At 41.9% G+C, this 21,773-nt stretch overlaps 1 protein-coding gene across 1 annotated transcript in view; it reads right to left on the bottom strand.

The window, feature by feature from the left end:
* Positions 1-21,541, bottom strand: part of dct (dopachrome tautomerase) — a 35,279-nt gene extending 13,738 nt beyond the window's left edge. The window contains exons 1-5 of the mRNA XM_052025547.1: positions 21,259-21,541; positions 14,430-14,729; positions 10,382-10,482; positions 7,732-7,898; positions 2,546-2,725 (exon numbers count right to left, since the gene is read on the bottom strand). Of these exons, the coding sequence (XP_051881507.1) occupies positions 2,546-2,725; positions 7,732-7,898; positions 10,382-10,482; positions 14,430-14,729; positions 21,259-21,541 (1,031 nt within the window). The remainder of the gene's footprint in view (positions 1-2,545; positions 2,726-7,731; positions 7,899-10,381; positions 10,483-14,429; positions 14,730-21,258) is intronic.
* Between the last annotated feature and the right edge of the window lie 232 nt (positions 21,542-21,773).

Raw genomic sequence — 21,773 nt, 5'->3', positions numbered from 1 at the left:
TTGAGGTTCATTGCAGAAGGACTGTTTTCTGTAAAATATTTATACTTGTTCACTCCAAAAAATATTCTCACAAAACACAATTCAATAAGGTTTCCAAATAAGGCATTTTGAAAGCACTTAAAAGCTTGTGGGACATTACCTCTTTTAGCTCTACAAAAGCAACAGTGGAGTCACTATTGCTCTAATGTTTCTAGTGATTTCAAATGATACCAAGTATGTGAAACCCCATTAAATTCCAGTGAATATTTAGAAATAAATTTGAATAGGCCTGGTTCTCACATCTGCACACATTACAATACACCATATACCTTGCTGCACAGATCAGGGAGAATTGTTTATTGAAAGCTCTGTTGAAGGGATGGTTGAGAGGTTATCACATGGAGATTTGGCACTGTGGGGCTTCTCTCCCATCTCTGTTGTGTGTTGAAACTTGTTTTAATGAATGAAAAAATCTCTGCATGCTAGAGGAGATGCAGTATTCTGTATATGTACCAACTTTACACATAAAATGCATTTCAAGAAAGGTGATTTAGCAACTTTAAGCAACTGTTGCCAGAAAAGTTCAGATGATGATATTTTGATAATCGTGATGATGTTGCATGAATAACAGTGTTTTCTACCTACAGCTACCCAGAGTTGCTAGTGACCAACATGTAGACAAACAATAATAGAAAGCACACATTGGAACAAACTTTGAACAATTTTCAGACCATTTTTGTGACATTTTCTTTCATACTAATCTTACTTGGGTCTCCTGGAACCTGTACTTTATGGAGAAGTAAACCAAGAGGAAAGAAAGGTACTTTTTGGTACAAACACAGCACACAGTCTATAGCAGAGAATCCTGAAGTCCTCTTTCTCTTGCTAGAAGAACCAGGCTCACAGAGGTTGTGAATTACAGTAGATGCTGTATGATCAATGACATACTATACAATAAAATCTCCAGTTGGACTCTTCACCAGATCCTACTTATTAGGATTATTAATCGGCTAGCAGAGTGCTACTTGCATTGTTGCTTTAAGAGGTGATTGCTGATATTGCAGATGCTACAATAATTGCTTGCAGCTGAGAGATTTCCAACAGATCAATAGAACAGTGCCAAACTAAAGTTGTTATCACAGAGTTTCACAGGGAAATCCAGTAATGCTGTTCTGTGTACCTTACAATTGAAGATCACGTTTTTATGTGACCTTTAAAGACAGTATTAGCATGACAATGTTTTTAATTCGATTAAAATGCAGTAGAGCAATTTCTAGATATTTATCTCCCTACCTCTGGACAATTTATGGCAATTACTGGCACAAAGTAATCATTCAATACATACACAATCCCCTTATTTTGTTTGTATCACAGTTGTTAACTACCCTTATTACACTAACTGCTCTCATATAATAATAATATAATAATAACATAATAATACATTTTGGGAGTAATTTTGATTTTCCTTCCATATCTCTTTCTGTAACTTTTATTATTCGTTTTGCTACCTTTTGGTGCTCTTAATATCTTTCTTGTTACTTCTGTCATTTTGGTATGTTTTCTCTTTGTGTCATCTTGCTCTTTAGTTAATGTATAGCTGTATTTTTGGGGAAGTTAGCCTCCAGCACCTCAGAGTTATTGAGTTGTAGCACGGAAGCCCTGAGTCTGCACCAATCTTCAGCACCCATTTACATTAATCCTACGCCAACTCCATTTTATTCTCCCCACATTACCAGCAATTCCTCCACAAATTCTATGACTCTCCTACACACCAGTGCAATTTACAGTGGCCAGTTAACCTAACAACTTACACATCCTTGGATTGTGGGAGAAAACCAGAGATTTCAGGAGAAGACCATGCAGTTGCAGGGAGAACATGCAAACTCCACTCATTCAGCACTGAGGTCAGGATTGAACCCTAGTCGCTGGAGCTGTGGGGCAGCAGCTTTATGAGTCGTGCCACTCTATCACCCCAATGTGAGCTTTGCTGCATTACATTTTCACTGTCATAAAACACTTGTTTACAACTTAGTCAAGCACAAGTACCCTCCAGAAACATACAATTGCATACTCTTTGAGAAGAAATAATCCAGCAACTGACCACTGAATAGTTCATATTTCCATTGAACTGGAAAATCTTTTTCAAGTTTTCATCATTATGCAAGATATTAGCTGGTGTGTGGAAGTGCAAAATGACACAGGTGGCTTCATTCAGCATGGAACACTGATTTGCTTCATGATCTTACTGCTCTGCATGCCATCAGTGGTGGTTAGGTGCACATATAAAGACCCCTCCAAGATTGTGTTCAATCATGTCATTCATCCTTCCTGTCAAGTATGTGCACAGATATTTTGGACCCCACTTTTGAGTCTTAATTGGCACCTGAATAACAAGCATGACCTGACTCCAATACCCTTCAGGAATCATGAAGACAGTTGCCAAACATTTATCTGATAAACTTTTGAGTTCCTTCAGTTTTCGCTATGCATATCTATTTGCATGAAGTTCTTTCATGAAGTACCATAAAACCAATTCATACTAATTCTCACTTCCGGGTCAAGTTACCTGAAACTGAAGCTAGAATTCTGGAAATAAGGTGGAGTATCAAATGCTTCAATAGACAAACAATGATGGATATCCTCCATGGTTGGCAGCCGCACGTGGTCCTTTTCCATAAATCCTCTTTTGATTGGACCCTCATTTGTTCCATTGCAAAGGGTGACAAAGCGATTATAATCATCCAAACTATAAATTTGCATAAAAATCGCAACAACTGAATATTAGAACTTATAATAGTAATACAGTCTTACTGCAACCTGGAGTAATGTTGATGAACCAGAATCCAGTGGCCTGGAGTAATGAAATGGAGACATGAGTTTAAATCTCATTGCAGCAGCTAAAGAATTTAAATTCAATTTTAACGTAAATAAATTTAAACCAAAAATAGCTGGTGGTGATGACCATAAATGTATTCGATTGTTACAATTACCCATTTAATTCAGTAATTAAGGAAAGAAGGTCTGCCATTGCTACTCCAGTCTAATTTATATACAATCCTCAATGATGTGGAGAATTTATAACTGCTCATTGAAATGGCCAAGTAAGCTATTCTGTTGCATCAAAACATAATGCACTGCAAGAGTTCCTTCACCACATGGACTGCAGTGGTTCAAGAACGTAGTCCACCAGTTTCTCGGACTTATAACTCAAAAGGAAATAATCTTCCACTTTTGATTATTTCATAGGATATTAAAGTATTACAGTAAAATTCACTTCTTTTGGGGAGGTATGCTTGAAAGGACATGGATCAGGGAATCTGTGTTCCAATGTTATGGAGTTATTTCAGACTACCTTACAGTAACACTATAATATTTGCAAATTTACCCTGCAGCAGACATGTTTTGTCCGGCTGTTTTCATTATTATGGTCAACCAGGTGCATAGAAGAAGTAGAACCATGGCACCTGGCCCTTCAGTCTATCAAGTCCACAGCAACTATAAAAAACAGAATTTTACACTGATCCTATTTTATTCTCCCCATATTCTTATCAACTCTACCACTAGGGGCAATTTACAGTGGCCAACTAACCTACCAACTTGCATATCTTTGGGATGTGGAAGGAAACCAAATCATCCAGAGGAAATTCATGCGGTCTCAGGGAGACCATGCAAATTCCAGTAGCAGAGATCAGGATTGAACCCAGATCACTGGAGATGAGAGGCAGCAGCTCTAATAACTGCCCAACAGTGTCACCCAATTGAAAGACAATCAAGGAAGGCAAAGCGGAATTTAAAGTGAAATGCGTTCAATATCATTGTGGGAAGGCTGATTAGTGCTATTGGGGAGGGTTTAGATAATTTGACACAGGAAATGCAACACAATAAATGGACAGTTAGGCATAGGTAGGTACAGTCTAATATAGAAAGTCAGTCCAGTAGGCAGAGCAGACATGGGTGTGATAAAGCAGATGGAAAGCTAACTTGTATCTGTTTTTATGCAAAGAGTCTGACTAGTAGGGCACATAAGAATATGGCAATGTTGCAAAGACAGAGACATGATTGAAAGAAGGGCAGAACTGGCAACTCAACATTCCAGGATCCCATTCTGGCAGTAATAAGGGAAACTAGAAGGTTATTCAAATGAGAACATATAGGTAGAGCTTAGGAACATGAAGTGGGTGATCATTTTGCTAGGGGTATATTGTAGGCCTACTGGAGAAAGGGCAGTGCTGGACCTAATCAGGGCAAATGGAGAGCATTTTTCAGGTATAGACCATAACTCTAAGTTTCAAGGTAGTCATAGAAAGGAATAAGGATGGTTTTGAAATTAAGGTCCTGAAATGGGGGGTGGGAGGAGGGAAGGGAAGGCCAATTTCAATATCAGAAGACAAGGCCTGTCATTATTAGACTGGAAGCAACCAGTTGCAGGCAAGTCTACATCTGACAAATGGGAGCCATTTAAAAGTGAAATATGGAGAGTCCAGGACCAATGTATTCCAGTGAGGATAAAAGAGAAGGACAGCAAGTCCAAGGGACCTTAGATGTCAAGGGATATTGACAGTTGCATAAAAAATAGTATGTGGCAGGTATAGAGAACTAAAATGGGGGAAACACCCTTCAGAGGATCTGAAAGAGTAGGGGCGGCTACTTAAAAAGAAATTTGAAGTTGAAAACGGGACATGATGATACTGATGGTCAAAATCAAAGAAAAGCCCAAATGTTTTATAAGTATATTAAGGACAATAGGGTAACTAAAGAAAGAGAAGGGCCCATTTGGGACCAAGGGACAAACAATGCATGGAGCCAATAGACGTAGATGAGGTCTTAAATGAATACACTTCATCTGTATTCACCAAGGAGAGGACATTGTACTCAGAGAATTCAGTGAGGGGAACAATGAAATTCTAGAATATGTTATTAAAAAGGCGGTATTTAGTGTGTTAGCAGCTTAAAGATGGAAAAATCCCTAGGGCCTGATAATATGTATCCCAGGCTGCCATGGGAGGCAAGGGAGTAGATTGCTAGGTCCTGGCAGAGATTTTTACATCCTTGTTGGGCACAGATGATGTTCCAGATGACTGGAGAACAGCAAATGTGGTACATTTATTAAAGAAGATAATTACAGACACGTGAATCTAATAGATTCAGGGAGGTTATTGGTAAAAATTCTGAGTGATAAGATAAATCCATACTTGGAAAGACAGGGATTAATCAAAGATAGTCAGGTTTTGTTTGGGAGATATCTTGTTTGACCAATTTGATTGAAATTTTTCAAACAGCAAACAAAATGTATTGATGAGGGTAGTGCAATTGATGTAGTCTACATGAACTTCAAAATAACTTTTAAATCATCAGTTGCACATGGAAGACTGGTCCAATAGGTTAGAGCCCATGAGATCCAGGACAAGCTGACAAATTGGATCCAAAATTGGCTCAGCAATAGGAGGCAGAGGATGAAAGTGGCAAGTTGCTTTCGTGATTGTAAGCCTGTGACCAGTGGCGCACTACAGGGATTGATCAGGGATCCTGACTGTTTTATATATTTTATCATTCAGGTATGAATATAGGAGGTTTGATAAGTTTGCAGATGACAAGAAAACATGGTGTTATTGACAGTGAGGAAGATAGTCATTGGCTACAGGAATAAAGTGATCATAGAACATAGGACAGTTCAGCACAGGAACAGGCCCTTCAGCCCACGATGTCTATGCCAAACACAATGCCAAATTAAACCAAACTCAACTGCCTGCACATGACTCATATACCTCCATTCTCTGCATACTCATGTGCCTCTATAAAAGCCTCTTAAATGCCGCTATAGTATCTGCTTTCATCAATATTCCTGGCAGCCTGTTCCAGGCACATACCACTCTCTGCATAAAAAAACTTAGCCCGCACACCTCCAGTTAGCAGATCCTGATAGATGCAAATTGATGCACTTTGGGAGGACTAACAAGGGTACGATGTAGGGACATAGGGAATATTGAGGTGCAGAAAAGCCTTTGTGTACAATTCGAATGAACTCTGTCAATGGCAGCACAGATAGATAAAGTGGTAAACAAAAAGCATAGAGGATTCTTGCCTTCATTAGCTGGAGCAGAGAACATAAGAACAGGGAGATCACCCATACAATATTATAAAACGTTGGTTAGGCCACACCTGAAGTACTGTGTGCAGTTCTAATCCCCTGTAATAGGAAGGATGTGATTCCAATGGAAAGGGTACAGAGAAGATTCAGCCGGATTTTGCCTAGGATGGAGTATTCAGTTGAGAGGAGAGGGTGAATCAGCTGGGTTTGTTTTCCATGGAGTGGAGCTAGCTGGGCGGGGGGAGGGGGGGTGGGGAGTGGTGCAGGCAATAGAGTAGGAAATATATCCTCAAAGCAGAGGTGTTTAAAACCAGAAGGAATTTGTCTAGAGTAAGGGGTGAGATTTTAAATGGAATCTGTGCAAAAACTTACCCACTCAGAAGATACTTTGAATCTGGAACTGCCACCTGACAAGGTGATGGAGGCAGGTACTCTCATAACACTTAAGAAGTATCTAGACAGGTACTTGAATCACCAGCGCATAGAAGGCTATGCATTAAGTGCTGGTAAATGAATTAGTCTAGATAGGTACTTGATGGTCAGGATGGACACGGTGGGCTGAACAACTGCCTCTATACTTTATGACTCCATGACTCAAGCAGAGAAACACAAAATGTTGGAAACCCTCAGCAGGTCAGAAGCATCTTTGGAAATAAGCAAAGTTTTCATTTCAGGTCTGATGATGCATCTTCAACCTGAAACATTAAATCTATTGTGCACAAAGCATTCAAATGTCTTTCTTCCACTCAGTCCATCTTGGCAATTTGTAGCATGGGGTGGGGTGGTGGTGGTTAAACAAAGTACTCCCTGCGGCAGACTTAAGTTAAAATGGAGCAACAAACAATCTGCTGGAGGAACTCAGTGGGTTGAGCAGCATCTGTGCGAGGAAAGGAGTTGTCAATGTTTCTGGTCAAAACCCTGCATCAGGACTGAGAGTGGAGAGATGAGGTGGCCAGTATTAAGAAAAGGGGAGTGGTGAGAAAGGATTCTGAGGCGAATGGTGGACTGAGGAGGGGTGTAAGATGACAGGCAGGTTGTGCCGGGGGGGGGGGGGAATGTGGGGGGAGTGAGGGTGGAGTTAGGAGACAGTGGCAGGTGAATGATAGATGGAGGCAGACAAAGAGAGAGAGAGAGAAAATAAAGAGGCAGATGGAGCAAGGTGGGGAGAGGGGAATATGAAAATTGGAGACACCTGCTTGAGGGAGATAAACAGGAACACAAAGGGCTACCAGTGCTGAACTCTGATAAGTAAAGGAGATGAGAATGGAAACCATTAGGGGAGAGGTGAATGGCAGTTGGAACCAGAATCAGATGGGGTAGGATCCTGTGGGTGAACTGTGTATGTGTGTAGTGGGTGGAAGTGGTTAAATTGGACCACGCTAATATCAGTTTTAGAGCGAGACTCCACAAGTTACGAGCACTCAGGAATGAATCTGTTGATCACATGCAGTAGATGTCGTTGTACATGCTGGGCATCTCCATGCATTAGTGCATCAGATGCATGGAAGACCCAGGAGGAAATCTGTGGATTTCACTGTTAACTGATATAAATTCGAAGCCATTACATTTATATAACATCTTCCCTGATCTCAAGATTTTCCACTTTGGAGCCAATTACGTTTCATGCAGAGGTCCAATGCAATTTGTGGTATTCAGTTACTAACCTGTTGCATACAATCTCCCATCGCGAGAACCTGGAGGTCTGATTTATTAATGCTGGATCATCAAGCCGTTGGGATCCCAACAAAGAATCTGTACACACATCACAGTCATTACTTCCTGTGGCAAAATTCCAATATGGAAGTGCAAATGATTCATTTCCTATCAGTTTCTGCAAAAGAAAAAGGAAGACACAGACACATTTTAGGGGCTATACCATGAATATGAGATACACATTGGGTGACAGAGTGATGCAGATGCTTCACAGCTCCAGTGACCCGAGTTTATTCATGACTCCATGTGACCAATTCCTTCCACATCCCAAAGATGTGCTGGCTGGTAGGTTAATTGGTTACTACAAATAACCCCCAGTGCATGTGGGTGGGAGGAGTATCGGGTGGAGTAGATGGGCATGTGAGAGAGAACAGGTTACAGCGAAAGATGTGGGGGAATGGGATTGCTCTAAGAGCTGGCATAGATTTGATGAGCTGAACGGCCTCCTTTTTTATTATAAGGAAACATGAAAAAATAAGAATATACTTACATCACTATTATCAGAGGAAAAAGAAGTATGAAAATTCTTTCCAATATTGAACTATTACTGAATTGAAATAGTCTTCTGTGAAAAGGTTATGAGAATAAGAATGATTTATAATTAATGGGACTGGAGATATAAAACAAAAGAAGACATGAGATAGCTCTGGCAGATAAAGTAAAGGAGAATCCTAAGAGATTCTACAAATGTACTAAGAACAAAAGGGTAACTAGGGAGAAATTAGGATCAATGTGGTAATCTATATGTGGAGCCACTGGAGATGGGTGAGGTCTTAAATGAATATTTCTCATCTGTAATTACCGTGGAGAAAGTCATGGGAGCTAGGGAATTTGGGAGAGAAAATAGTAATGTCTTGAAACATATTTACATTACAAAAGAGAAGGTGCTGGTGATCTTAAAGCACATAAAAGTGGATAAATCCCCAGGGCCTGACCAAGTGTACCCTACTATATTTTGGGAAGTCTGGGAAGAAATTGCTGGGGCCCTGGCAGATACTTTTTTATCATTGGTATGCACAGGTGAGGTACCAGAAGACTGGAGGGTGGCTAATGTAGTGCCTTTATTTAAGGTGCTGCAAGGACAAGCAATGGAACTTGACCAGTGACCCTAACATCAGTGGTGGGAAAGTTATTGGAGTGAATACTGATAGACAGGATCTACCTGCATTTGTAAAGGCAAGGACTGGGTAGGGATAGTCAGCATGGCTTTGTGCATGCAAAATCATGTCTCAAGAATTTGACTGAGTTTTTTTGAAGAGGTGACCAAGAGGATTGATGAGTGCACGATGGTAGATATTGTCTATATTGACTTTAGCAAGCCCTTTCATAAGGATCCGCATAGTTAGACTGCTCCAGAAGGTTAGATCACATGGGATCCAGTGTGAGCTAGCCAATTGAATACAAAATTGGTTTGGTGGTAAGAGTCAGAGTGTGGTAGTGGAGGTTTGTTTTTCAGGTTGGAGGTTTGTCATCTATATTAACAATCTGGATGAGAATATAAGTGGCATGGCTAGCATGTTCACAGATGACATCAAAATTGTTGGTATAGACGACAGTGAAGAAGGTTGTCTAAGGTTAAAACAGGATCTAGATTAACTGGAAAAGTGAGCAAACAGAATGGCAGATGGAATTTAACACAGACAAGTGTAAAGTGTTGCACTTTGGGAAATTAAACCAGGGCAGGACTTGCACAGTAAGGGCCCTGGAGAGAGTTGTAGGGCAGAGAGACCTAGGGGTACAGCTACATACTTCCCTGAAAGGGAAGGTAGTCAGGCTGGTGAAGAAGGCATTTGGCATGCTTGTCTTCCTTGGTCAAGGCATTGGGTACAAGAGTTGAGATGTCACGTTACAGGTGTACAAGATATTCGTGAGACAGCACTTGGAGTATTGTGTGCAGTTCTGGTCACCTAGCTATAGAAAAGATGTTGTTAAGCTGGAAGGGGCACAGAAAAGATTCACAAGGATGTTGCTGGTTCTGGAGGGCTTGTGTTATAAGGAGAGATTGGACAGGCTGGGGCTTTTTTTCCTGGGATGTAGGAGGGTGAGGGGTGACCTTATAGAGGTATATAAAGTCATGAGGGCATCGATAATGTGAATGGTTAGTCTTTTATCCTTGAAAGTCTAAAACCAGAGGGTTTAGGTTTAAGGTGAGAGGAGAAAGATTTAAAGGGGACCTGAAAGGCAACTTTTTCCATACAGATGGTGGTGAACTGCCAGAGGAAGTGGCAGAGGTAGGTACAATACAACATTTAAAAGACATTTGGACAGGTATATGGATAGGAAAGGTTTAGAAGGATATGGGCCAAACATGGGCAAATGGGATTAGCTCAGGTAAGCAACTTGGTTGGCATGGATGAGTTGGGCCTTAGATCCTGCTTCTGTGCTGTACAACTTGATGACTCTAAGAAAATCATACATTAAGAAGTCTCAAAGGGGACAATGTACTAACCTTTGTGCAGAGCTGCCCTCCCCTCTGTTATAATGTTCCATTTACAATTAATAGTAATTATTTATTGTATTAATTATTAATACAATTAATAATTTGTAACCTGAAACAGTTTACCATAATATTTAAACCAATCCAGATTACAGAATACCAACTTGTAAATCTCTCTCCAGTAACATCAAATGGTATCGATGCCAAGTAAGGAAAGATGGACCTCGATGAGAAAAATCAATAGCTTTAAATGGTTGGCCGGGTCCTGCATGAATAAAAATAAATTGTATAGCATTACATTTATTAAATGAAAATCTGTAGAATACATCAGAAAAATTAAAGCTTGAATTAAACAGTAAACAAAAATAATTTAGAATCTCCTGCATAATCAGTGCAGTTTTATTGGAAGTTTTCAGCAGTTTTGGAAAGTTACTCAATTCTCACAAGAATATTTTGAAGCAAAAGAAGCAGGAATTCTGGATATGTATTGTCCAAATGTGGTTCCTTTTCCAACAACGTACTCCCGGTTAGGATATAGAGAAAAGGCAAGTAAATGGAGTTGAGGTTCTGATCAGTCAAAATCTAAATGAAAGGCAGAACTGCTTATTCCTCTTGCAAAGAAACAAGCTACTGGGGGAACTCAGCAGGTCAGGCAGCATCTGTGGAGGCGAAGAGATGTTTTGGGCTGAGACCCTGCATCAGGACTGAGAGTGTAAAGAGGAGATGGCCAGTATGAAGAGGTGAGGGGGAGGGGTGAGACAGAGGCTGGCAAGCAAAGGGTGGGTCGGTTGATTTGCAGTTGGAGCCAGGTGGGGGATGGTGGGGTGGAGACGGTGGGGTGGAGGTAGCAACAGAGATTTGGGGATGGTGAGTGGAGACAACAGAGGTCTGTAGGTAATGAAATCTGATAAGTAAGAAAGGCGATGAGTGGAAGCAGATAAGGGGAAGGGATAGCAGACTGAGTGGGATGATGCATGGCTGATAGGCAGATGGAACCAGCTGGAGAAGGGGAAAGAAACTTGATAATTTGGGGGGGGGGAGGGGTGAAGGCACAGTTGGAAATAAGAGTGTCTGTGAAAGGACCTGAGTGGATCAGGAGAGAGAAAGGAACAGAGGGGGTGCAGGTTACCTAAAATTGGAGAATTCAATGTTCATGCCATTGAGTTGTAGACTACCCAGGCAGAATATGAAGGTCTAGTTTACATTTGGCCTCACCCTGGCAAAGGAGGTGGCTGAGGACAGACAGGTCAGTGTAGGAATGGGGATGGCACTCAAAATGCTTTGCAATCATGGACAGAACACAGGCGCTCAGGAAAACGGTGGCGAGTCTGTCCTTAGTTCTCATCGATATAGAGGCGGCCACATCAGGAGCACCGAATGCTATAGACAAGATTGGAGGAGGTGCATGTGGATCCCTGCCTCACCTGGAAGGGTTGCTTAGGTCCCTGGCTGGTGGTGAGGGAGGAGGTGTAGGGACAGGTGTTGCACCTTCTATGGTTGTGGGGAAAGTGCCTGGTGATGGGGAGGAATGAGCGAACCAAGGTATTGGTATTGGTTTATTATTGTCACTTGTACCGAGGTACAGTGAAAAACTTGTCTTGCATACTGATCGTACAGGTCAATTCATTACACAGTGCAGTTATATTGAGTTAGTACAGAGTCCCTTGATGTAGTACAGGTAAAAACAATAACAGTACAGAGTAAAGCGTCACAGCTACAGAGAAAGTGCAGTGCAATAAGGTGCAAGATCACAACAAGGTAGATCATTAGGTCATAGTCCGTCTCATTGTATAAGGGAACCATTCAATAGTCTTATCGCAGTGGGGTAGAAGCTGTCCTTAAGACTGGTGGTACGTGCCCTCAGGCTCCTGTATCTTCTACCTGATGGAAGAGGAGAGAGAATGACCCAGGTGGGTGGGGTCTTTGATTATTCTGGCTGCTTCACCAAGGCAGCGAGAGGTAAAGACAGAGTCTAAGGAGGAGAGACTGGTGTCTGTGATGCGCTGGGCTGTGTCCACAACTCTCTGTAGTTTCCTGTGGTCCTGGGCAGAGCAGTTGCCATACCAAGGCGTAATACATCCAGATAGGATGCTTTCTATGGTGCATCGGTAAAAGTTGGTGAACGTCAAAGGGGACAAACCAAATTTCTTTAGCCTCCTAAGGAAGTAGAGGTGCTGGTGAACTTTCTTGGCCGTGGCATCTATGTGATTTGACCAAGATAGGCTGTTGGTGACGTTCAAGCCCAGGAACTTGAAGCTTTCAACCTTCTCGACCTCAGCACCATTGATGTAGACAGGGGAATGTACACCGCCCCCTTTCCTGAAGTCAATGACCAGCTCTTTTGTTTTGTTGACATTGAGGGAAAGGTTGTTGTCATGACACCATTCCATTAAGCTCTCTATCTCCCTCCTGCACTCCGACTCATCACTGTTTGAGATACAGCCTACGACGGTGGTATCATCTGCAAACTTGTAGATGGAGTTAGAGCAGAATCTGGTCACACAGTCATGAGTGTATAGGGACTAGAGTAGAGGGCTGAGGATGCAGCCCTGTGGGGCACCAGTGTTGAGAATAATTGTGCTGGAGGTATTGCTGCCTATCCTCACTGATTGCAGTCTGTTGGTTAGAAAGTCAAGAATCCAGTTACAGAGGGAGGTGTTGAGTCCTCGGTCTCGGAGTTTGGAGACAAGATTGCTTGGGATTATTGTACTAAAGGCAGAGCTGTAGTCAATAAACAATAGTCCAACGTAGGTGTCTTTACTGTCCAGATGCTCCAGAGCTGATTGTAGGGCCAGGGAGATAGCGTCCACTGTAGACCTGTTTCGGCGATAGGCGAATTGCAGTGGGTCAAGATTGTCTGGGAGGCTGGAGTTGATGCATGCCATGACCAGCCTTTCAAAGCACTTCATGATGGTGGATGTCAGAGCCACTGGTCGGTAGTCATTGAGGCATGTTACCATGATTTTCTTCAGTACCGAGATGATAGAAGTCTTCTTAAAACAGGTGGGAACGTGAGATTGAAGCAGGGAGAGGTTAAATATGTCCACAAATACTTCTGCCAGCTGATCAGCACAAGATCTGAGCACACGGCCAGGGACACCATCTGGGCCTGGTGCTTTCCTCGTGTTCACTCTCCGGAAGACTGATCTTACATCCTCAATGGTGACCGCAGGTTCAGTTGCATTGGAGGCTGTCAGGGCGGGTGGTGACAATCCACTTCGCTTCTGTTCAAAATGTGCATAGAATGCTTTAACTTCATCGGGAAGGGATGCGCTGTTGTTAACTATGCAGCCCGTCTTTGTCTTGTAGCCTGTTGTGGCATGTAAGCCCTGCCATAACTGATGGCTGGTCTGGGACTCTATTTTGAGTCGGTATTGCCTCTTGGCATCCCTGATAGCTTTCCAAAGGTCATATCTCGATTTCTTGTAAGATCAGGATCACCAGATTTGTGTGCGGCAGTCCTCGACTTCAGTAGGGAGTGGATCTCCCGGTTCATCCATGGTTTCCTGTGGAGTCAGGGACAGAGTGGTTCCTGTGGAAAGCAGAAAGAGGTAGGGAGTGCACGATGTGACTGGTGGTGGGATCATGTTGTAGCTGACAGAAATGACAAAGAATGATGTTCTGGATGTGGGGGCTGGTAGAATGAAAGGTGAACACCAAAGGAACTTTTTGCTCCAGATTCTGGCATCTGCAGTCTCTTGTGTCTTCTGGTTATTCCTGTCCTTATGCCCACAGTAAGTAATGGCAATAAACATGGTTTCCATAAAACAGGTTTTACCTGTCACCACATAAAAGAAGAGGAAACCAGAGATACTTATAATTGTACATTCATTGTCAGAGAATACCAATGCTTAATGTGCTAGTATGCTATTAGAAGATACAAATTAATTACTTGTTTTATGTTGCAGCAAGATTGTTAATTTACTTCGGTATAAAACTGGTTATATAGGCTTATATAAATCAAGGCAATTCTTCTTAACATTGAAAGATGTTATAATCTGCCTGGGTAGTGTGCAACCCAATGGCAGGAACATTGAATTCTCCAATTTTAGGTAACCTGCCCCCCTCTGTTCTTCTTAATATTCTTCTTCTTCTTAACTGCACTTTGTAATGAATTGACCTGTACGATCAGTATGCAAGACAAGTTTTTCGCTGTACCTCAATACAAGTGACAATAAAAAACCAATACATATATAAAAAGAGTAAACTAACCCAGCAGTGTATCTCTGGTAGAGTAATAATGAAGCCACACGAAGTAATTGTATATTGTCACATTTGCAACTTGTGGTTGAGTTCCATTAGGCCCCAGTAGGCTCAGCCAGTGTTGGGTAGCAATGACATAATCTGGATGGATTGTAGTTTTAGCTTGATCTAAAGCATCCAAGAATTGCTCTTGCTCTATTGGGGTCAATGAAAGAATATTTTTTCTAATCACTGGTGGTTTTCTCAGGTCACAGTTCAAGCCAGTCCATCCAAATTTACATTCGCCACAGTTGTATCCGGCATAGTTTCCTATTTAAGAGAAAAGATTCACCAGTTACTGAAAATTATGACCTCATTGACAACAGTACATATCTGTTCAACTGGTAGAAAAATGGCTTCATGGGCTCTAGAGTTATCAACCCTGCTCAGCAATACAACCCATTCAACACAAGACATTACATTCATTTAAAACAAAACCAGAAAATGCTTGAAATATTTAGTGGATTAGCCAGCATCTGAAATTGTTGATTCAGTGTTGAATCCTGAGGGCTATAATGAATCTGGATGGAAGATGAAATACAGTTTTAGAGCTTTGATAGAACAGCATGAGTGCCAAAGACAGAAGATCAGAATAGGATACAGAATTATAATGACAGGCAACAGGAAGCTCAGAGTTACCCTTGCCCATCACCTTAATTCGCCATCTCATTCCCACTTACTGGGTATTTTCAGCATTTTCTCTCATGTTAGATTTTCAGCAACTGCCAAGCTTTGTATATCACTCTTCCAGCACTGATTCTTTTTTCACTCTCTCCTGTTTTCCTTTATCTCCTTATACTTCATAGAATCACAAAATAGTTAAAGCACAGGAGGAGGACATTTGGCATACAATATCCATGCTGGATCTCTAACAGAGCACTCCAGTTCCACCTACTAGTTATTTTCCAGTAGTTTTGCAAATTTCTTCTCTACCGTAAAATAACTCATCTCCCTTTTTAAGGCCACATTGGAACTTACCTCCACCACATCAACAGGCATTGGATTCTAGATTTCAATCATACACTGTGTCAAAAAGTCTTTCCTCACATCATTTCTAATTCTCTTCCCCTTTATTTGATGCCTGCTCTCAATCCCTCCATCAATGTGAAGTCTCGCACTATCCACTATGTCCAGAACTCTCATCATTTGACACACCTTTCAAATTTCTTCCCAGCCTTCTACCCATTTTTAAATCTCTAACCTATCCATATACCTGTAGTTCCTCTTCCAAGGAAACATTCTCATAAATTACATCCTCTCACATACTTTGTATAATGTTGTGACAAAAGTCGAAGATAATACTCCAGTTAAGTCTGCCCAGTGTTTCATAAAGGTTCAGCACAAGTTCCCTGCTTTTATACTCTATGGCTTTATTGATAGAGCCATAATTGTCTACACCTTATTCAGCACTTTCTCAACCTGTTCTGCCACTTCAATGACTTGTGTAAAAATAAATGTCTCTTTTCCCCCGCACCTCTTTTTATAAGAGTATATTTGTTCCTCTCCTCTCCTCATTCTTTCCATCAAAATGCATCACCTCACATTTTTCTGCATTAAACTTCATATGCCTTGCATGTGCACATTCCATAGCCTGTTTCTATCCCTCTGTAAACTAATACTGACAGTAATGTGACTTGCATCACCAGACAGATTGGCTGAGATTCATAAGCTTTCCTCAGTATCATTCAGTCCTTCTTGATCTCCAACCAATCACAAATATTCCCTTTATTTTCACCAACTCTCCTTCTTTGCCTTTTCCATGTCCCAGTGAAAAGGAATCAAGCTGAAACATCATTTTTCTATCTCCAGAACTGCTGCCTAACCTGCCTAAATATTTCCAGCATTTTCTCCTTTTATTTCAGATTTCTAACATCTGCTATTTTTTTTTGCTTTTCAATTATATTTATTTGTTGTATTTATCATTCCTAAACTTTCCTAACCCATTTCTGCTGGGCCAGCAGAGCCAACTCTTGAATTCCATGTGGCTTAAGGTAGCAACCTTAGTGAATGTTAGAATGTCTCATTTCTTTTTTTAACCACAGATCAGCCCAGTCAGATCAGATCCCTGAATAGATTTAATTTCTAGAGGAGAAGAATTTTGTGAAACTTACAAAGACTACACTTGGGAGCAATATGCACATTTGGACTATTTAACGTAAGAAGGATATAGAGGCATTGTCAAAAATGCAAAGCAGATTATCAAGTAACTTAGATAATATACTTTGGATACCACTGAGAGGGATGGCCTCTCAGCAGGAAGAGAGTCATGGTTAAGATTGTGACAGCATGGTTGGCTCTGCTGCACAACAGGGGAGCTAAAAGACAGAGAGCTATACCGATAGGGGATTCAATTGCAAGGAGAGCAGATAGACCATTTTGTGGCCACGATCGAGACTCGAGAATGGTATGTTGCCTTCCTGGTGTCAAGGTCTTGGATATCTTGGAGGGGTTGCAGGACATTCTGAGAGGGTAGGTGAACAGCCAGTAGTCATGGTACATCTTGGTACAAATGACATTGGTAGAACAAGAGATGAGGCCCTGCGACATGAATTTAGGGAGATAATAGATTAAAGAGCAGGACGTCCAAGGTTGTAATATCTGCATTATTTCCAGTGCCATGCACTACTGAGCCCTAGGAATAGGAAGATAGGTCATATGAATGCGTGGCTAAAGAGATACTGTAGGAGGGAGAGCTTTAGATTTTGGATCGTTGGGACCATTTCTGGAGTAGGTTGGACCTGTACAAGCAGAATAGATTGCACATGAACTGGAATGTGTCCAATAACCTTGCAAGGAAGTTTGTTCACTGTTGGTAAAGATTTAAATTTTAAAATTTTTAAAAAATATTTTGTATTTTATTTACAGCGTGGTAACAGGCCCTTCTGGCCCAATGAGTCCGCGCCGCCCATTTTAAACCCAAATTAACCTACCCGTACGTCTTTGGAATGTGGGAGGAAACCAGAGCACCCGGAGGAAACCCACGCAGACACGGGAGAATGTACAAACTCCTCACAGACAGCGACGGGAATCGAACCCCGATCACTGGCGCTGTAATAGCATCGTGCTAACCACTATGCTACCGTTGTCCGGGAAGGGAAACACAGAGTAGATGTAAAGCTAGGAGTGAGGCACAGTCAAATAGAGAAGAAAAATTAAATCAGTCCAGTAGGCAGAGCAGACATGGGTACGTGGGAGGATAAGCAAGCTAAATTGCATCTATTGTAATGCATGAAGTTTGACTGGTAAGGCAGATGAACCAAGGGTGCTGATTGACATATAAGATTATGATATTGTGGCTATCACAGAGAAATCTTTGAAGAAGGGCAGGAGTGGCATCTCTATGTTTCTGGGTATAGAAATTTCAGGTGTGATGGGCAGGGGGCTTTAAAGAGGACATGGCATTGCAATGATGATTAAAGAGTCCATCACTGAGGTAAAGAGGGAGTATATCCTGGAAGACTTCAAATAAGACCTTAAGGCTAGAGAAATGAAATGAAAAAAAGAGGTGATTACTTTGTTCAGATCACATTACATGCCTCCCAAGAGTCAGCATGAGACAGAGGAGCAGATATGTAGGTAAATCAAGGTGTAATAGCAAATGGGTTATAGTAGGGGCTTAAACTTCCCCAATATTAAATGAGATCACCTTAGCGTGACAAGATTACATGTGGTGGAATTTTTCAAGTACATTCAGGAGAACTGCTTGTGCAAATACAATAGTAGTCCAACAGACGTGGCAGTGCAAGATCCAATCCTAGGGAATAAAATTGGGCATGTGGTTGAAATATCAGTGGGTGAGTATTTTATGAATAGTGACCATAACTATGTAAGTTTCAAGGAATGAGGGAAAACAAAGGGGGACGGGGATGAGGGGAAAACACAGGAGAGGGGGAGGGGAAAACACCGGAGAGGGGTTACCGGAAGTTGGAGAAATTGATGTTGATGCCGTCAGGTTGGAGACTACCAAGACAGAATATGAGGTGTTGCTCCTGCAGCCTGTGTCTGGCCTCAAAGTAGCAGTAGAGGAAGCAGTGCACAGACATATCAGTTTTCCCTCATTCCTGTCACTTTTCTTTCCCCTCCCCTGCCCTTGTGACCTGCCCATCATCTCCCCCTGGTTCCCACCTCCTTCCTTTTATTCCATGGTCTACTGTCCTCTCTTATCAGATTTTTCTTGTCTAGCCCTTTGTCTCTTCTACCTATCACCTCTCAGCTTCTCACCTCATTCCCTGTCATCCCTCCTCCCCCACCCACCTACCTCCCCCTCTCACCTATCACCTGACAGCTTATGCTCCTCCCTCTCCCTTTTTATTCTGGATTCTGCCCTCTTCCTTTCCAGTCCTGATGAAGGGGGAGAAGGGTTTTCCCTCCATAGATGCTGCCTGACCTGCTGAGTTCCTCCAGAATTTTGTGTGTGTTGAAGCAGATACGATAGCAACACTTAAAAGCCATTTAGACAGGCACATGAACAGGCAGGGAATGGAGGGATATAGACCATGGGCAGGCAGATAGGATCAGTTTGAATTGGCAACATGGTTGGCACAGACATTGTGGGCTGAAGGGCCTGTGCCTATGCTGTACTGTTCTACGTTCTATGAATTGGGAGCAGGTGATTTCAACATCAATAAACAGGACTTGACAAATGTAAACTGGGAGCAGCTACTTGTGGGTAAATCTACATCCAACAAGTGGGAGATTTTCAAAAAATAACTAGTGAGAGTTCTGGGCCAACATGTTCCAAGGTGAAAGGCAAGAATTGCAAGTCTGTGGAAACCTGGACGTCAAGGGACATTGAGGGTTTGATTATGAAAAAAGTTAGCATATGGTAGGTATAGAGCATTGAAAACTGGGGAAACCTTCAAGAGTAGGGGGGAGCGGGGTGATTAAGAAACAAATTAAAGGGGCAAAGAAGGGCCAATATATTCCCAATATAATTTTTCCTGTTTTCAATAAGGGACCACGTTAACTTTTGTTAATTGTTTCACTTTGCACTTCTATAGAAGTTTGGAAATCTGTTTTATTTCTCAGTAATTCCTCCCATTACTTTTCCTTTCCTTAATCTCGATCCTTCTTTGCTGAATTCTGAAATTTCCCCTCCTCAACCCCAAGGAACTGCTGAAGATGAGAAAACATACATGCTTTTTGCCCTGATATTTCTTGGTTTTACCCAAATTGATTCCACTTCTTGATTTTCTGCAACTTGATCCTTTCTCACTCCTGCCTTTATTGCATTCTTTTTTATCAGGGCCACCTCTCTTCCTTTTCCATTTTGCCTATCCTATACACCAATAGTTTGTATATCCTGTGATGAATCCTGTGAGCACTCACATAAGAGCCTTCCATTTTGTCTTTTAACCATTTTTACCCTCTCTGACTCAAATTGAAGGTACATTCTTTTGTTTGTATGCACTGTCTGGTTATCATCACCCACTTTGCTACTTTGAGTCCAGATGAAGGGTTTCGACCCAAATCGTTGACTGTCCATTTCCCTCCACAGATGCTGCCTGACCCACTGTGTTCCTCCAGCATCTTGTGTATTGCTTCAGATTCCAGCATCTGTAGTCTCTTAGATCTCCATTTTGCTACTTTGCACTATTTCCTTGTCCTTTCTGTTTTACTTTTCTGAATTTGTTTTCACTGAAATCCTCCTCTCAATTATTTAGTTTAATTCTTTATTTAAAGCTCAAGTCATTCAATTCACTAGGACACTGCTCCCAGCTCATTTAAACTGAAGCCTGACTCTCTTTCCCCAGTAGTCATGCTGGTGCCCCATGAATTGAACTCCATTTCTATCATACCAGTCTTTGAGCCTTACTCTCTGATCTTGTTAATCCAATGTCAATTTGTACATGGTCAAGTAGTAACTTCTGTAGTTCTGCTTTTTAATTTGAATCCTGGCTGCTCATCTTCCTTCAGCAGAACCTCCTCCTTAGTTGCATCTATGTCCTCATTCTTTGTCCTTCCTGTATCTTTGATTTACACATGGATGAAAACATCGGGCCTTTTCCTTCCCACTGAGGAGCTGTATCCAAAACTCAACAACTTACTGGCCCTTCTATAATTTGATTGTCAGTAAACTTGGGTGCAGTGAGTTTCGGCTTTTCATCTAGCTGAGGCCCAACAATAGACTCTCACACCTCTTACTACCTCTTAAGTACCTACTTAGACCATGACAACTGTATCCTCCTGGCACTCCAAGTTTCTTCCCAGCCCCAAGGATTTGTCTTTAATCCTGAGGAAATGGGCTGCAGGGAACAGTATCTATGCTCCAAATGTACAGTGTCCCCTTTCTACATTTCTTTTTACTTCCCTTAATTGTTTGGCTTCCTGCACAACAGTGCCCCATTATTAAGTTCAATAATGAGAGATACAACGAAAGGTCCTGTAACCTGTGGGAGACTGAATTTTACAAAGAACGAAAGGATTTCGCAACCACTCAGCGGGAATGGGAGAACAAGGCCAGTTTACATCAGTTTTATTCCTGCCATGCAGGCATCGCCTGTGAGAGTCTGCGTCGTCCCCCATATTGATGCATACCAACCTCCTGGCCGTACCCACAGAGCAGAGGGTGATGCCAAGTATGATCATAAAAGTTCGAGACAATAGATTTACAAGTTGATTCATGTCGATTGAAACGCATTTCACTGCAGTTAAAGTCACACAGAAAGATATGCAAGGCTGATGCCAGAACTCAGAAGATATACTTATCAGGAAAGACTGAATAAGGTTGAAAGGCGAGGTTAATCAAAAATTTGGAGCCATGACTAGTACATAAGCAGAAATGTAAAAGGCCCATTACCAGTGCACCTGCAGGTCCGATTAAAGAACTTCAGCGGCCACCTCTCCCGATCATCCACGTTTCGTAAGTGATAAGGGCCGCTCCAGGGTCTGTTGGTGACATGCACATCAGCACACATTCCTCGACTGGATTCAGCTCCACAGAGCACCGCTGGATCTGAGCCGTGAGGTGGGCAGCATTGTTTAGAGAGCAGAGCAAAGGCCGTGCTACAGGCACGGGGAAACTGAGAAGCGACTACTTGGAAACCCACCAACAGCGTCCACAGGAGCAGAGACACACACATTGTATGGAAGTGTAAGCAACACGCTTAATGACCAGGAAAGGTTCACCCGTTACTTTTCGTCTCTTTCAAAGAAGGGACACAAGAAGTCATCAGTTAAATCTCTCTGGTATGTGCAAATACAGGAGTCGCTAATAATGCCTCATTTGCAGGGATAATGAAATGAAACGTGTCTTATGATTAGCACATGACTTGTGTCCCTTTAACCTGCAGCATATTTTCTCAGCGTACAGCA

The sequence above is a fragment of the Pristis pectinata genome, chromosome 11 (genome assembly GCF_009764475.1).
Source record: "Pristis pectinata isolate sPriPec2 chromosome 11, sPriPec2.1.pri, whole genome shotgun sequence".
Lineage (NCBI taxonomy): Eukaryota > Metazoa > Chordata > Chondrichthyes > Rhinopristiformes > Pristidae > Pristis > Pristis pectinata.
Note: the sequence above shows the minus strand (reverse complement) of the source record. Positions and strands in the feature narration are given on the sequence as shown.